At 45.3% G+C, this 18,143-nt stretch overlaps 1 protein-coding gene across 1 annotated transcript in view; it reads right to left on the bottom strand.

The window, feature by feature from the left end:
* The window catches only part of ITIH2 (inter-alpha-trypsin inhibitor heavy chain 2), a 149,254-nt gene extending 145,995 nt beyond the window's left edge, over window positions 1-3,259 (bottom strand). The window contains exon 1 of the mRNA XM_069629675.1: window positions 3,059-3,259. Coding sequence (XP_069485776.1) covers window positions 3,059-3,148 — 90 coding nt within the window. The 5' untranslated portion in view covers window positions 3,149-3,259. The remainder of the gene's footprint in view (window positions 1-3,058) is intronic.
* Between the last annotated feature and the right edge of the window lie 14,884 nt (window positions 3,260-18,143).

Here is an 18,143-nt window from a genome sequence, read left to right as displayed (position 1 = left end):
GTAGCATTATTATTAGTGTTGTTTTTTCAATTATTATTAATATATTTTTTATTAGAAGCATTACTGATGGTAGTAGTAATGTATAAGATACTTTTCACACGTGCACAGAATTTCAAAGGTTCGTCAATACCTTATGATATTGGCTTACTAGTCCAACGCGTATTAATTATAGTCATTGACCAACATTCTAAACAGCATCAATACCGTATAATACTTCTGCCCAGGAATGTTTCTATAAATAGACTTGGTCCTCGCAGGGGTTCCTCTGTACCCACTCCATCAAAAACATGCTTTGCAATATACATTTGGAAAGACCTCTGACCTCCTTCTGGAAAGGGTGGTAACGCTACTTGCAGTGTTAAGTGGTAAACAGTGCCTGTGGTAAGTGGTGAATGCTGCCAGTGTTACGTGGGAAGCACTGGTGGTAGGCAGCAAACATTGCTTATGGTATGTGGTAAATTCTGCCGGTGTTACATGGTAAGCACTGCTGGTGGTATGCAGCAAACTCTGTCGGTGGTAAATCCTGCTTGTGGTTATAGCCCTGGAATTACACAAGAACAAAATACCGCTAGACCAGCCAATCCACATCCAGCAGTTTTCTGAAGATTTACAAGAGGAATAACCCTGGTGATAAAAAATACCACTGGTGGTAAACCAGTATCACTGCCAGTCCCTATTACAGAAATAGGTGACGTATAAACATGGTGGTTCCTACCACCGAAATAATATCAGCCCAGAGCGGTGCTTAAAACTTGTCTTATTGGTTAGCAGCTGCCACAGTGTAAATTGTTCGCCCTGAGGCCTTTGGGTGTGTGTGACAAATCTTTTCGCTAGTTGTGTGTTTCTGCGTTGTCACGCATTTGTGTCATCATGGGGTAAGTAATAATTATTTTTGTTGCAGGCACCCCACTTCTCTAGCCCTAGAAATCAACATTTGTGGGTGCCGGCGTTATTTTTACAGTGAAATTACCAATTTTTGCCGGTGCTGAGTAAATGCCAACACGTGTGTCCTGGCAGAGGAATTTCACATCCCTGGTAGTAAACTGGCATACCAAATGTACCACGACTTATCTATGGTTGGGTAGTGTTGGTATTTGACCACCACCGGTGTTCTTTTCCAATCTCTGGACACTGCTTAGTAGCTTAGACTAGGTGAGGGCCACTAACCGCAGATTTACCGAGTTTACCCATTTTAACGTCCCACTGAAAATAAAGTCAACTCGAGTCCATGGGATCATATTTTCAGGAATTCCCCCTTTTTTTTTTATTTTTTTTTATTTTACAAATGAAGTTTGAATGCACAGGCCATCATTCAGAAGCAGAGGCAGAATTTTGGCACCACACAGGTCTGCCTCACCAGCCATCTCCATAGACAACCATTTCAGTTCATGTATTGTCCTTGAGGCAGGAAAAAGGAGAAGCAAAAATTTGATTTTGGTGACGTTGGGCGAGTGCAAGGCGCTGCTTTTTTATGTGAATGACAAAACAACACCAAAATAGCACAAAAGACATACTGCATAGGGCCCTACGACAGGGGAGATGCAAGGGGATCACCCATGGTGCGCCCTACACCGTCACCAAATTGCCCCAGGAAGGTGGGTGTGCAAAATGCCACTTCGCTAAGCGTGCCATGAATCCTTGCATGTGCCCTGCTCCTGGGTGCTGGTGCTTCCGGGTAATTTCGTGTAAATATGTGCTCTGTAAAGCGCTTTGGGTTGAGGCGCTATATAAATAACACATCATTATCATTATCATTACTAAGCGGACCAGAAGCCCCATCGGCTACTTTGGTTAAAGAGGCACATTGTCTTGAGTTCTGACCAATCCCAGATCACTCCCGGGGCGCACAGAGTTTGCAGTGCCATGGAGCATCTCCACAGAACCAATCACTGAAGAGCCCAGGTGCCGCGCAGACACACGCGCCCTGAGGCGGATCTAGGTGAATACTCTGAATCGGAAATGTCGAATCCGAAAATGCTGTGTTTTTTTGCATACATTTCCCTGTAATTATATGCGGGGGGAGACCCCCCTTCAGCCCTCCCATACTTCCCTTATATTTTATATCACCCTAAACCCCTCCACCCCCCACATGTAATTGCCGAGTACTGTGCTGTGATTTTATAGGATGTAGACCCCTACTCCAAGAGTGTCCTCTGCTCTCAGGTAGTAAATCAGTGTGACTTGAACACATGCTCTTTCTTATTTGGCATTTGCAAATCTACGGTCCCTTTGTGCTTCCTAAACGTTTCTATAAAGGCTTTTTTGCTCTAGTGTTGAAGGCACTGCCTTGTCATTTCAGTTACTTCAAAGCAGCTCCACTGCCTGATCCAGTATAGGCTGGTTTTGTTTGCCTTTCTCATTTCATTATCAGACCTGTTTGAAAGTTTAGCTGATTTTCTATTTTGCTTTTACGTTTGTTTCCAAAATGTTGGTGCCATTCTGAGTAGCGCTCGTGAAAGCTGCTGCCTGTGCACGTTCACAATGAACTCGAGTCCCCATGGGCCCAGCGACAGAGTTACTAAGAGGAGTAGCTGCGTAAGTTCTCCTACGCTGCCCCGAGCCTTAGCACTAAACATTGCCCCAATGCATTCTGAACATGAGTGTGCAGTTCTGGATCAGTGCTCATGCGATCTTTGGACTCTTTGCTGATCTTTTGAAGAGTTCATCTACACTTCAAAGGTGGCATGCCAAAGCCAGGAACATCCCTGTGAAAGGAGTCCTCATAAATCTCTCTAATGGCAATGAATGGGGGGTCCACTAACTGAGGACGGATCTAAACCACTGACTCCAAAATGAAAACTAAACTGTTAAACATTTGAGCTCCTCTTAGAATTATGCCTGATTTTTTCCAGTAGTAACAGGTTGTTATTGCCCAATATGGACGCCCGGATACCTCAGGGTTCGGTGCGCTATATAAACGTCCAAATAAATAAATAAATAAATAAATAAATAAATAAATAAATAAATAAATAAATGGACCACTTTGATAGATCTCTTCAGTTCCCAGTCCTTATTTGAGATACATGTGTTCAGGCAAAAGGTCTAGCAGTATACTTACAAGGGCTTCTGGGATATCATCTATGAGGATGTCGAAACCTTGAACCCCCGAGACCAGGAGCAAAGACACCAAGCAGAGAAAGCGCCTCATCTTCTCCGCCGTCTGCCCGAGATCTCCCCTGGCACGCGCCGGCCTGAAAATGTGTCCTTCACTGAAGCCAACCTCTGCCGGCCCCCGGCGTTTATACGGGCCTTTCAAAATCTATAAACTAAACTTTGTTCCGACCCCCTGACAAATATTGACCCTTCTCCCGTCCCCCATCAGGGCAAGTGAAATCTGGGAACACGCACTGAGAGGTTGTGCAAACACGCTGTGATCTTTCCAGCTTATCGTTTGCAAACTGATAACGCCCAGCCGCCTGATAGGCTGGGGTGGCCTTTTGAAGATACCTCTTGCCCTGGGCCCGCTTCTAGCCTGGTGGAAGCCATCGACTGGACAGTGTAAAAGTAGAGGGCAACATTACATATCGACAGTATTACAGATGAGATGACTTTCCTTCTTAGGTGGTTTTAATTTATAATTTAGTGCCGTGATACCTCCGGGTCTGGGCGCTGCAAGCAAATGCAATAAATACAATTTAAATAAATAAATAATGATCAATGAACGCCTGGAGACCATGAAAATGGCAGCCGTACACATAACAAATCCACATAATATAACGGGTCTTCAAAAATGCTCCTCCTGGTGCACAGAAACGTCACTATAAGTACTAAATTGCATTATTTATTTAGTTAGTTATCATTTGTAGAGTGCACTCAAGCCACAGGCCTCTGGGCGCTGGTTACATGAGTGAACAGTATTGAAAAAGCAGTACACGACGTTAGGACGTATATCAAGACAATATGGTAGAGGTAGATGAGGCAGCTGACTGAATAGAGTGTTTATTTATTTATTATTTATTTATTTATTTATAGGTTCATATGGGGAACATGGGCGACTTAGTTAAATCCTTAATCATGAACTGCATTTGTTCGATCAGACCTGGAAGTCAACATTGCTGGGTTTGAAACGAAGGAACCAAGGTTTGCACATGTTTTTAATTCAGGCGCCAAACTGCAGGCTGCAACCGGCCCGCAAGGCCAAAGGGCAATGCCCGAAGGGCCGACCTGGGGCTCCAGTGTGGTTCCTTTTTCTGGCCCACTGTGGGTCACTTTTACGGCTGTGCAGTTGCAACTTTTAATCATTTCTAGTCGCTAATTAGTTTTTTAAAAGACACACTATCACACGTCATTTGTCCCAAAAATGCAACTCCAGGTGCTAGTCAAACAGGTATTCATGAAAAACTATGAAGTGGATTGTGGCCCACTGTTTCTTTGGTGTCTGGCATATGTTTTCTCCACCACACAACCGTCTGGCATATGACCGACACAGCCACACAACCTTCGTTCTCAGAATGAGGGACCATGAAGCAGTGTTTCCGGGGCCGCAGCTGATTAAACCAAAATCATGTTTTCCTCAAATTAACCTGCAGCTTAAATGATTCATATTGATAAAACACAATGAAAACAAAATTTTTATTCAGAAAGATACACTTGATGCTGTTAAAAAAAGTCATGCTTTAACATTCAATAATACCCGCAAAAAAAGAACCAACAGTCTTGATTTGTTGCACTTCTCTGTACCCTTACATTCAATAATATCATAATTCAATTTGTTTATTGTTTTTGATGAGTACAAAATTCAAAAATACATTCTCAATTCCACTCCCCTCCCCTCCCCCAAACCTGGAACCTAAGATGAGCACACATATTTAACATTTTCTATATGTATTTGAGCTTTATAGAGAGCAAAACCTGCTATGGAGCAACAGAGTGCTCCATATGCCATCGAGGGTTGCATGAGGTAAGCAGTGGAGAGTTACAAAATGTGGAATGGAACGTTCAAGCTATGGTCTTGGGATTTAATGTAGGAACAAAAGGAGCAGGCTTGGTCTGGCCTATGGGCCAGTAGGGCAAAGCCCGAAGGGCAGGCTTAAACATGCTAGTGTGGGACAGATTTTTTGGTCACAAAGTGAGCCCGTTTTTTGGATAAAGTTGGCTAAAGTATTTGTATTTTGTATTTTGTTTATTTGTATAGCGCAAAACCAGGCCCGGAGGCTGCCGGGCGCATATCTTCAATCAATGGTTACAACATTATAAGGGACAAAGTACAAAGCATAGGAATCCAAAGAACAGTACAGATTAGTCAGGCGTGCATAACAAAAACTGGGAAGTAGGCTGTTCTGTAGGACACTCGGTCATCTGAGGCAGCTAGCCAGTGTTTAGCTTTGAGTTTAAATAGGCTAAGTGATGATAGATTTCTAATATGGAGAGGCACAGAGTTCCAAAGTTTGGCTGCCACGACTGGGAAGCTAACCCCTCCGGCTGTTTGGAGCTTAAATCTAGGGATGGAGAGACTCTGGTTGTGGGCAGACCTGAGTGACCGAGGAGGGATATATAGAGTGAACCGCGAAGCTAAGTAGATAGGGGCCTGGTTGTGAATGCATTTGTAGGTAAGGGCAAGTGATTTTAGTGAGATCCTTTGGGCGACTGAGAGCCAGTGCAGGTCCTTCCTGGTTTCCGAGATATGTGCTGATCTAGGGATGTTGAGGGCTGCTCTAATAGCGTTGTTTTGAGTGATTTGGAGTTTATTGAGGTTGCCCTGGTTAGTGCCTTGGTACAGTACGTTGCAGTAGTCCAGTTTGGACATAACCAGTGTCCTAGCGAGGGTGATGCAATTCTGCGTAGAAAGGAATGGTCGACAGGCTGTGATCAACTTACATGTGTAAGCTGAAGCAGCAGCAACTGCATTGGTTTGTCTATGAAGGGAGAGAGTGGAATCTAGGTAGATTCCCAAGGTTTTTGTGTCTTTGGATACTTTGATGGGGTTGCCATCGATATTGAATGAGCTGAACAGAGGGTTCAATTTGTTGAGTCTTTGTTGTGTGCCTAGAATGAGGAGCTCTGTCTTGTCGTCATTAAGACCGAGCTCATGTTGTGCCATCCAGGCTTGGATGGCAAAGTAAATGTCGTTTAGTGATTTAGAGTCTACAGAATAATCGCCTGTGATGGGAATGAGTATCTGGGTGTCATCGGCGTAGTTAGTGTAGGTGACGCCCAGAGAGTCAAGCACATCAAACAGGGGTTTAGTAAACACATTATAGAGGGTAGGTGATACACATGACCCTTGCGGGACCCCACAGGGGACAGGAGCTGGGTCAGCTGAGGAGGTTGGGGAGAATACTCTCATGTGTCTATTGTCTAGGAATGACCTGATCCAGTTGGTAGCGTTATCAGAAAAATGTGCTGCAGGTTTCAAGTGTTGACAGAGGATTTGGTGGTTGACCAAGTCGAAGGCAGCAGATAAGTCCAGTAGGAGTAGTAGTGCCAGTTTGCCATTGTCTTTTAGGTCCTCAATTTGGGTTTTGAGGTCCAAGAGGGCTGTTTCAGTCCCGTGTTTGCATCTGAAGCCAGTTTATCTTGTGCCTAGAAGACTGTTTGTTTCCAAATAGTTCTGTATCTGTAGGTAGGCTGCTCTGTCTAATATTTTTAGGAAAAATGGGATAGTAGTAATGGGCCTGTATTTGGTTGGAGACTCTGGATCCAGGGTCGGTTGTTTTAGTAAGGGGATTACCCAGGCATCCTTCAGATTGTTAGGGACCACTCCCGATTGAAATGAGGAATTGATGAAGGCAGTTATGAAAGGCGCGATGTCGTGGGCCGATTCCTTAATGATCGGTGCTGGACAAGTGTCACCTTGACAATTCGAAGGTTTTAGGGTACTAATGATTTTTTCAACCTCACGAGTGGTGAGTGGCGTAAAACTGAATGGCTTGTGGGAAAATGGGGTAGTCATTTTCAGAGGCATAGTTTTAGTTAGGGGAGAAGTGAGAAGGGTATGCTGTTTGGCATTAATTTTGGATTGCAGGGTGGTGATTTTGTTGAGCAGTGCATTTTGGATGTTATTGCACCAAGTGCTGTCTTTGATACAAGTGTCAGGGACAGGTGAAGGAGATTCTAATTCTTAGAGAATTTTAAATAACTCCTTTGTGTTGGATTCAGCTTGAGATATACATTGGTTGTACGTCTCTTTTGTTGGCTTGAAGGATAGCTTCTTTGTAGTTGAGTGAGGTGATGAGAAGGGAGTCTTTGTTAGCCATGCTAGGCTTACTTTTCCAAAGGGCTTCGGCCTTCCTCTTTTCCTTGCGCAGAACTCTAAGCTGCGGGGTGAACCATGAGTTCAGATCGGAACAATGTTTGGCTTTACGTATTTTAAGTGGGGCTCAATGGCTTTGAGTAGGGTACGATTGAAGGTGTCTACAAGGACGGTAGGGTCCTTGTGCTGTGAGGCATATTTGTTGAGGATAGGGAGAATGAGCAGGAGCAATTTGTCCCTGGTAATGTCATTTCTGTTCCTGGTGGGTATAGCTGGGGCTATGGTAGGTTTGGGCTGGGGGTTGGTGGCTGGTAGGTGGAAGGTAATGATGTGATGGTCATACCAAGCGCAAGCAGAGTTGGATGTGATCATAGTATTACAGTTAAGGTCAGATATCCAGTCGAGCGTTCTGCCCTTATTATGGGTAGGTGAGAGAATGCGTTGTTGGAAGTCTAAGTTGCCAAGGGTGGTGGCAACCTCGGTGGCCATATGGTCCTTGGGGTCAGAGAGGCCAAAGTTGAGGTCTCCTAATAACAGCACCTGAGAGTTAGGCTTAGTGTTGGCAGACAAGATGGATGTAATATCATCTGTGAATGAGCCTAGTGGACCAGGGGGTCTATAGATACGGTGTATAGTAGCTGTGTTAGTAGGTGAGAAGGATAGTTTCACGGATAGGGATTCTGCCGAGCTAAATTGGGAATTGGTAGTGGTTCTCATGGTGATATTGTCTCTGTGTATAAATGCAACCCCTCCTCCTTTGGACAGGTTAGAGTGGCGGTCATTTCTAATGATGGAATAGCAGTTGGGTAAGGCTAGGGCAAGAAGAGGGCCGGAGGCAGCATGTAGCCAGGTTTCAGTAATGGCTAAGAAATCGAGGTTTTGGACCGTTATGTTATGTTATGTTATTGCAATTTATAATGTGCACGGTCGCCCAAAGGCATCATGGCGCTCGAGAAGGAGGCTGCTCGGACGAGAAAACCGATGGAAGACCAGAAATTAAAACAAGTAGGTTTTCAGGGCTCTTCTAAAACCAAGATGGTCGGCCGTGGCTTTCAGTAGCGGGGGGAGGCTGTTCCACAGTTTGGGAGCAGCAATAGAGAACGCTCTGCCGCCAAGCCCTCCCCGATTAGCTCTAGGAATGGTCAGACGGTTAGAGGTCGCGGAGCAGAGGTCCCGACCCGGTATATATATAATAAATTTAGACTGTAAAAATTCGGCACCCTGGGCATGAATAGCCCGGTGGACGATGCACAGAGATTTGAAGTGAATTCGCTGCTTCACCGGCAACCAGCGAAGTTGGCATAAAACTGGCGTGATATGAACCCCATAGGGGGAGCCAGTGGCTAACCTGGCTGCAAGGTTCTGCATACGCTGGAGACGATGGATAAGACCAATCGGTTGTGCCATGTACAGCGAATTACAATAGTCCAGCCGTGGGAGCACTAACGCAGCCACCACGGGAGGATGAAGGGCTTCGGGGATCATAGGCATGACCCTCTTAAGGACCCAGATTTGATGATGGGTGGACTGACAAACGGCCGTGACCTGGTTAGCTATAGACAGAGAAGTGGAGAGGATGACCCCTATGTTCTTTACTTTACTAACTGGGCCAGGTAAAGGGCCCATGGAGGGAGGCCAAAAAGCAGGGGTCCACAATAGGGGATTGGGAGGGCGTCCTACCAATAATACCTCTGTATTATCCCCATTTAGCTTTAACCAATTCTGATCCATCCATATCCCGACTGCCCTTAGACAGTCATGGAGGCAGGCTGAAACCTCAGATTGATCCTGATCCAAGCGGATCAGGATTTGTGTGTCATCCGCATATGAGTAACAATTAAGCCCATAAGAACGGATGAGACAGATCAGGGCCCAGATATATATGGAACAAAATCGGTGATAGAGAGGAACCCTGGGGGACCCCACAGGTGAGGGCACATGGGGAGGAGAGAAAAGGAGGCATAGCGAGGGTCTGAGTGCGATCAGAAAGAAAAGAAGTAAACCAGGCAAGAACAGAACCGGAGATCCTGATCTGTGAGAGGCGGGAGAGGAGGATGGAATGCTCCACCATGTCGAATGTGGCGGAGAGATCTAATAGGATCAAAGCCCCAGCTCCGCCAGCATCGACCAGTCTGGACAAGTCATCTTGCACAGAGACAAGGACACTTTCAGTACCTCTACCTGGCCTGAAACCAGCCTGAGCATGATCAAAGATTTCAACTCCGATGGCACCAGGCCAGTCTGGCATGACTTATTTATCGCCATCGTGATGTCAGTTAAGATGTCAGGGGCAATCGTCTTCATCATAGCAGCCGGAATAGCATCCCCGGGAGAAGAGGATTTGATCTTTAAAATGGCTGCCAAAACTTCTGCTTCGGTAAACAGAGGGAAAGAGGACCAACTCGCAAGCGTGTCAGTGGAGAGAGGGGGGACAAAACAGATGGTATCAGGAGGCAATAAAGCAAGAAATTTTGCGATGTTAGCTCGAATAACATACATTTTTGTAATGAAGAAGGAAGCCAAGTCATCACACAGTTCCTGGGATGGTTTAACCATAGAGTTAAGAGTCTCCGAAGAAGCTAGCGAGTGCACAATGGAGAAAAGAGCTTTAGGTTTGCACAGCGCGTGTTCAATTTTCTGGGCAAAAATACTGGATTTCGCCAGTTTTACACTGGTCAGATAAGTGGCCAAGTTAGATTTATATAGATCTCTGATCGCGGGGCTATAGCATGCACGCCATTTACGTTCAACTTGTCTGAGTTGAAGGCGAGCCGTTCTGAGCTGGTCCGTGAACCAGGGTTGAGAGGGTTGCCTACGACCCTGAGTCAATTTCAATGGGGCATGGAAATCAGCTGCGGTCATCAGAGAATGAGGAAGAGAAGTCAAAGATAATGCCATCAAAGAGGCACAATTAGAGGTAATATGGGCACTAAGTGCCTTCGGGTCGACTGAGCACCACGAGCGTAGGAGCATCTTAGTGGGTGGAGATCTAGATTGCCTCGTGTACCTTGCATTCAGCGCAGCCCGTGATTAGTCAGCAATGTCAAGAGCGTGGGCCGTAAGGGATCTGGCATTGGTGAGTGCTCCCTTGAGCGCTGTGATAGGGGTTTGAGAGGGGGGGAAGTTGGGTATCGTAAGTGTATCAGATTGTGTATAGGCAGTGGGGCTGCGCTGAATGCAAGGTACACGAGGCAATCTAGATCTCAGTATGGTATTCCTAGATAGTAATGTACATGGTTGGTTAGGTGTGGGTTTTGTTGCAAAGTTCCTAAGCCACAGAGCCGGGTCATTGAGGTATGGATTAGTTTGGAGGTCTGTGCAAAGGTGCATTGTGAGGGAGAGTGTGGGAAGGTGGTTGTTGGCGTGTGTCTTGGCACTGCTAGTGGTGAGAGTAGAGATTGAGTGCACTGCGATGACAAGGTAGGTAAGATGGAGGCATGCAGAAGGCCACAGCCGCATGACGTGACCTGGTGGTTTGAGTCACAGGAAAGGAGAGGTGCCAGGCGCTTAATAGCCGGTGTGGTATTTATCAGGATGATAGTTAGCAAAGGGGGTGTCCTCCACAAATGGCCTTAATTAGAGAACAAAGGGGAGAACCTGGATACGAAATATCAGAATAAGGCAGAAATGCACAGAAGTATCACATTACAATGGAGAGAACCTGGATTTGAAATCTCAGACTAAGGCAGAAAAGCACAGAAGGGTCACATTACAATGGGGAGCACCTAGATTCGAAATCTCAGACTAAGGCAGAAATGCACAGAAGTATCACATTACAATGGGGAGCACCTAGATTCGAAATCTCAGACTAAGGCAGAAAAGCACAGAAGTATCACATTACAATGGGGAGCACCTAGATTCGAAATCTCAAGATAGTGCCAAAGGTAATACAGTAGACCCACAGTGTGGCATGTATGCACAGGAGTAGCACGGTTGAATTAGCAGGCAGTGGGACGCACATAAGTTGAAAAGTAACACGAATGGGCGAGATGCTGCAGTGCAGCATCTAGATGCAGTAATGTCCATTAATACGCATTAGTATAGTTATGCTGTGTCTAGAGTCAGAGAGGTGCGGGTAGCTGGAAGTGTGGTACATTTCAGTTCCAAGTAGATGCAAAGCCTAAAGTGCCGTAGGGCAGCAAAGCGATAGAGTATTAACATTTATGTGAGAGGAGTGAACTGATGCACGTAAGTTCACACATGATGCAAGGCAGGAGGCAATAGCAACAAAGGTAAAGGTAAGACTGTAAGTAACGGTAGTCACTATTAGATTTGCTTTATCCTGGCCGGATCTCTAGAGGGTTTGCCCAATAATAGGGCCGGCGGGTACAATCGATGTAAATTATTGCAAAGAGAGGCGGTTAACGGTTTGCATGTGATGTGATATGGAAGTCACTGTATGGGAAGGTAGGGCCAAGGTCGCGCGGATCAGATGCTTACCAGGTTCCTGTGAGCTGCATCAATCTAGTGCTGGGGAGTTGACTGGTAGGCGTAAGGTGACTTGGAGATTTTGGCGCAGACGAGAGGGGGTGGGCCACACCACGGTACATGCGCGTAACAGGCACAGAACAGGCCTTTTCCTCGAGGGCCTTTTCAGAGGAGGACCGGCTTCCGCCTACCGGCAGGGGCCTGATGGGTAAATTAGAGGCGGTTGCTTAGCAACTGAAGACACAGCCTCGTTTTCATGCCGAAAATGATGACGGCCATTTTGTGATCAGGCACACAGCCTTGGAGAATATGGAACAGCTGGTCTCATGCTGCAGGCTTAGGCAGCGCTGTAGATTACCTCCGTACCGCTGATCAGGATAATCAGCTGGTCGGCTCTATGAGGGTCTTGGCATCTGTTTCTGATATTGTTTGAGGTAGACTCCAGTCCTCAGCGACGTTCAGAAGCACAGGTGCAGCAGGGCTGATAAGGCTGCTCCTGTTGGAGAGGGGCTGTGAAGGGGCTCCTGCCCGCTCCTGGGATCCTGCTGGAATGAGGGGATGGGGGACGCAGAACAGGCCTTTTCCTCGAGGGCCTTCTCAGAGGAGGGCTGGCTTCCGCCTACCGGCAGGGGCCTGTTGGGTAAATTAGAGGCGGTTGCTTAGCAACTGAAGACACAGCCTCGTTTTCATGCCGAAAATGAATGCGAGTTTGATTAGTAAACGCACTGTGCAGTTGGTCAATTTGACCAATGTTACTGACCAGGTATGCTTTAAGGCAGTGTTTGCAACACAATTGCTGAGAAACCCTCCTTAGGCACTACTCAAAGAGACTGTCATGAAAAAGTAACAAAGTGATATTTGCAATTGTGCGCCACTTTCTCATTGGTGCCGGGGCTGGATTTATATCCCAGTCCGATCCTGGCAAGGAACCCACGTGGCACCTAGTTACTGGTTAAAGAGTACGGTCTTGAGGTCCTTCCTGAACTGCAGAAGTGTTGGCACTGTCCGCATTGCCACAGGTATTGTGTTCCAATAGGCAGGAGCATAGCTAGAGAAGGCCTATTACCTAGTTTTTCCCATGTGTGCAGGCAGGTTTAAGGATTTGAATGCATAGCAATGCAGTTGCTCTCAAAGTTGACACTTGGTCATCTATAATTGTGGTATTTTACCTCTAAGTGGTAATTATCAATGGTGAGCCCAAGTTCAGTTATCACCAGGCCAAAATGTCCCTAAAAAGAAATCCATATCTTTTGGTACACCGTTGTTACATCGCCAGGCTTTTTTTCTCAGAGTTTTTTGCGTAACATTTTAGGCCAAAAAAAGTGTAAAAAATATGGGGGTTTGGGAGTTAAGGGAATATAAGGGGTAGGGGGTTTGGGGAATAGGGACTAGATAACAGAGAAGTGTGGGCTTTCCACCCAAATAGAAAGACATTTTCATTTTTTTCGGCTGAGAATCTGCAAAATAAAATGGTGATCTAAGAACATAGAACCTTCTTTTTCCAATGCATTTTGCACCAAAGTGACATTTGCCCTGGTGAGAAATGTGCCTGGGTACTCCCCAAAAAAAGTATTGAAAGATTGTTTTCTGAACCGGGGCAATTTATGCTCCAGTAATACTTGCAGTGATCCAAAGTTTCTGTAACATGGCACAAGGTGTTCTCTACAGAAAGGAATATGACTGGTGTGGCGGTGGAGGGAGAAGAAGACATCCTGTACCCTTTAATGCAAAGCTGTGTTCGCAGGAATATCACCACCTGTTTTATATGTCTTACAATCATGAAAATATTGCCACAATAGGCGCTGTTATGACCTTATTCTTTTAATGGCACTTGATTTATCGATCAAGGAAGGATGAACGGATCAGTCTGCCCTGCACAGGATTCAAACTTGCTAAGTGCAGTCTAAACTAGTGATATGATATGATATTTTATTTGTATCGCACTCGTACACAAGTGTTTCAGAGCGCAACTAGGCAAGGGAGGGGAACAGGGGAGAACACAACACAACAGCGATCTTACTAGGCCCAGTGACATTGAGAACGCGCAAGTGCATGGGAAAGGGAACAATGGAAAAAGTGCATGGAAGGAGGAGAGTGGAAGGTGCGGAGCAGAGGAGAGCAGAATAAATAACAAATAGAACATTGAGGCAATAAACAGTGGTAGTGCAGCCGGCAAGTGGCAAGTGCTGTGTTTAAGGCAGCAGACAGGGTAGTCTGATAAGTGCAGAAAAAGAAGAAGAAAAAAAATAATGGGAGGGGCTGTATGGGTACAGATACAGTCCCCAGTGCAAGGGGTGGCCGGGAGGCAGTGCAGGAGGGTGGCAGGGTGAGCAGGTACCTGGGCCCAAGGGACACAGGGTGGAGCAGTGCACAGTGCCAAGAGAGAGCAGATCAGCAGGGGAGAGGGGGAGCGAAGGCAGAAGCAAAGAGGAAGGTCTTGAGGTGCTTCCGGAACCGGAGATGGTTCTCCTCAAGTTTTAGAGTGGCAGGGAGGCTGTTCAAGATGGAGGCCCCAGCCGAAGATAGAGATCTACCCCCAGCACGTTTCTTTGAAAAACGATTGACCTGGAGGGAGTTAGAGGTAGAGCAGCAAAGAGCTCGAGAGGGGAGGTATTTGCGGAGGGATAGCTGAAGGTATTTTGGACCCAGGCCCCAGAAAGCCTTGTGGACAATGCAGAGGGTTTTGAATTTAATCCTTGCATCTACTGGGAGCCAATGGAGTGATTTCAGAGCTGGAGAGATACGATCCCAGGGCTTGAGGCCAAAGACAATCACCATTGAAATCCTCTTCCCTCAATTAATTGCTTTTCCTTTATTTTTCTAATTCTCTTCATCAACCTGATATCCTTTTACAAACAATGCCGCACTCTATTGGTAATATGCTTTTTACTTTATGTTTAATTCAAATGTATCTCATGGCAACTTTTCATTTAATTATCAACACATTGTGGTTGTTATGATTTTAACTTGGTTGGCACACCCTACCTGTTCTATGTGTTCTGGGTCTGGGTCTTTTTGTTTTCCCCTTATCATTGATTTTGATCTTGATAATGGATTTTGTGCAACTATTACTTTTTGAAATTATGTCAAGCAGCCTCAGTAGAAGAGCATGAAGCTCGAAACACGTGTCAGGCTGCAACGTTGTTGATTAAAATCACTTAATATAATCAGCAAATTGTGCTTTCTATTTGATATTGTGTGCGCAGTGTGAGAGCAAACCCAGTCTTCCTTTATTCTTCACTCTGTGGGTAATTTGGCAGGTCCCCGCTACCGCTCTCAGCTGCAGCCCATAAGCAAGCACCCAAAATTGCCATCCATGCGCTGCACCCTGTTGAGTCCTCTGTCTGCCACTTTTTCTTGTTTCATAGTCGGAAAATGAGTTGAGTGTCATCAGAGTAGCACTGAAAATTTGAGCAGAAAAAGGAAATGCAGTCGGCGAGAGTTGCCAGGAATTGGTTGCTGAGCAATGATGAGAGGTTAGACCCCTGGGGCACCCCACAGGTGGAGAGGAAGATAGATGATAGGAAGGACCTCAGTTGGACATGGGAGGGCCGATCAGAGAGGAAAGAGGTCAGCCAGGCCAGAGCCTGATCAGTGATACCCAGGTTATCACGGAGACAGTCGAGCAGGATGGTGCGGTTCACTGTGTCGAAAGGCAGAAGAGAGATCAAAAAGGATGAGGACAGAGGGAATGTCAGAGTCCAGGTTGGAGAGCAGATCTTCACGGATGTTCGGGAGAGCAGTTTCTGTGCTTCTGGCCGCTCTGAAGCCAGTGCTTTACCTATACAACTATCAACCCGTATGGCATTATGATATGATATTTATAAGGCGCTTAATACCCAGAGGTTTCTAAGCGCGGACCTGGGGATGGAACCTGTGTTACTTCATGTTGTCTTGCTTCCAAGGCGAGCATGTTGCCCCTGAGCTATCCTCCTGAGACAATTGGATGCTTAGGATATTAGCTATAAAACATAAAATGATGGGGTATCTTGCATGGACATGGATGCTAAAGATATTAGCTATAAAACATAAAATGATGGGGTATCTTGCAGTATGATGAGACAGGGGGAAAGCGGACTGGCTTAGAAAGGGGGCAAACATCACTTCATTTTTTAAGGAATTCAGTTTTAGCCCTTAGTTACACTCTCCTACACCCTCCAGAAGTGTGTTTAGTTGTTACAGGTCCCTAGAATGCTCTCTTGACAAACATTTAACTTTATTGCATCTGCCTATCAGCCATTGCTGGTGAGGACAATAGTTTTAGCTTCACTTTTTTTGCTGTCTCCCCCTATTAGAAAGGGAATACGCTCAGCTTTTCCAGGCAGACTCACCTCACACCCTCCCACAGCCCATGAGAAGGTAGAGAAGGAATGTGTGAAGCTCAGGGACAGGTTGAGAGCAATGAGAGCTGCCTCCCAAACTTTGACCCAAATGCTCTGAAAGTTGATCTGTATCCACACTAGTACAGATTCATCTCATGTGATGGCCTTATTCCTGATTGGACAGCATCAAAGCTGCACCTGTAGGCAAGATACCACTTCAGTTAGGAGACTGTGGATTTCTCCAATATTTTAGGCAGGGCAGGGATGGTCATGATGGGCGTGTACTTTCCCAGTGAGTGAATGTTATTTGAAGAAGGCCTTTCTAATGGACACATTCTCGGATGGTTTAATTGATTCTGTCTTGCAGGAATTTGTAGCAGAAACAGGGAAGAATTCTTGGATGATGTCAGACTCTGAATGGGTGGGTTTCGTTTGCTGTAAGTATTTAGAGCAGGGTTTCTCATCAGGGTCTATGAAAGGGAGTTTTGCCCAGTGGAGCGCCTCCTTCCTAATAATCTCTTGCTTAGTTTCTGGAATGTTTAAGGATGGAGTGTCTCAATGCATCCTTATCTCCCCCTTCTTTAGAATTGGTGGCCACATTCTTGTGTGGTGGTTAGGATTGGTTGACCAATGGATGGTGAGGCATTGATTTTTTAAAGGATTTACATGGTGTCAATGGAGATGGTTCTCTGGGCAATCTGCATCAGATGAGATGATATGATATGATAGGTTATTAATATCGTGCTTGATACCCAGAGATTTCTCAGCGTGAACCCGGGGATCGAACCTGTGGCGCTCCATGTCGTCTTGCTTCCAAGGCAAGCACGTTGCCCCTGAGCTATCCTCCTGGGGGTAGTTGGATAGGGGTTGAGAGTTTTATACAGCACACTGTCACCAGCAAGGCATCTTAGAGCTGTCTAGTAGATCTCATATAGATCAAGCAGTAAAGTTAGCTTAAGGTACGTTAAATAGATATGTTTTCAGACTTTGTTGGAAGGTCAACAGGTCGTGTTTCATTAGGAGTAAATGGGGAAGAGAGTCAACGTTTTTGCTGCCTGTACCGCGAAGGCACGACCTCCAACATGTTCTCTGTGGTATTTAGGGACAACTGCAAATTTGTCATCGACTGATATTAAGGTTTTTACTGGTGTGTACAGTTCACATTTTTTAGTGAGAGCACCTAAGGTAGACTGATGAAGACTTCTGTACAATATGCATAGACTTTTAAATTTGCTGCGTCCGTGAACTGGTAGTCAATGCTGGGGAGATATGGTCAAATTTCTTCTTTTTCAGAATAGTTCTTGCCATTTTGTTCTGGAAGGATTTCAGTCTTTGAATAGATGATTCTGGGAGACCCAAATAAAATACTGTTACTTAAGTCCAGCCGTGATGATACAAGGAAGTTCATCACCATAACTTGATGCAGGAATGTTAAGAGTCATAGTATGTTTCATAGTTTCCTCATCACAAGGAAGGAGGTAGAGATAACCTTGCAGGTTTGTCTCTCCGTTGATAATTTGTTATCAAAGATAATTCCCAAGTTTTTTACTTCCTTACTAAGGCTTGAGCATATTCCAAAGCTATCAGGCCAGTTTAATGGAGACCAGGTATTTAGATTTCTATTAATTACCAGAATCTCTGCCTTTGTCCGAATTTATCTTTAAAATGTTGTCATCCATTCAGTCTTTAATTAGACACATGGCATTTCGGATCTTATTAGGCGTCTGAAAGTCTTTTCTTGTTTTAAATCAAGCAAGAGTTAGGCATCCTCTGCATAATTAAGAAACAGAATCCCCAGTGAACTCAATATCTCCATCAATGGTTGAATCTACAAGTTAAACAGATTCAGTGATAATGATGATTCCCGGGGAATACCATATTCCATCTGTTGAGATTTTAAGAGGAAAGAGCCTAATTGAACCTGTTGTGTCCGGTTGGACAGAAAAGAGTCGATCCACTCTAGAACAGTGCCTCGGAGACCTTGCTTATATAGCCTGTTGTACAGGATGTGATGGTCTACTGTATCGAATACTGCTGAGAGGTTTAAAAGAATGAGGGAACATGATTCCTTTTTATCTACTTTTTCCCTCATTTTGTCCAATACAGACGTGGTGACCATCTCTGTACATTATCGAGGTCTGAAACCTAGTCAGTTTTTATTCAGGACTCATTTCAATTCGACAAATGATTGAATGTGTCTA

Source organism: Ambystoma mexicanum, chromosome 12 (genome assembly GCF_040938575.1).
Source record: "Ambystoma mexicanum isolate Mex_15411 chromosome 12, UKY_AmexF1_1, whole genome shotgun sequence".
NCBI classification, from domain to species: Eukaryota; Metazoa; Chordata; class Amphibia; order Caudata; family Ambystomatidae; genus Ambystoma; species Ambystoma mexicanum.
This window is presented reverse-complemented; position numbering and strand designations above follow the sequence as displayed.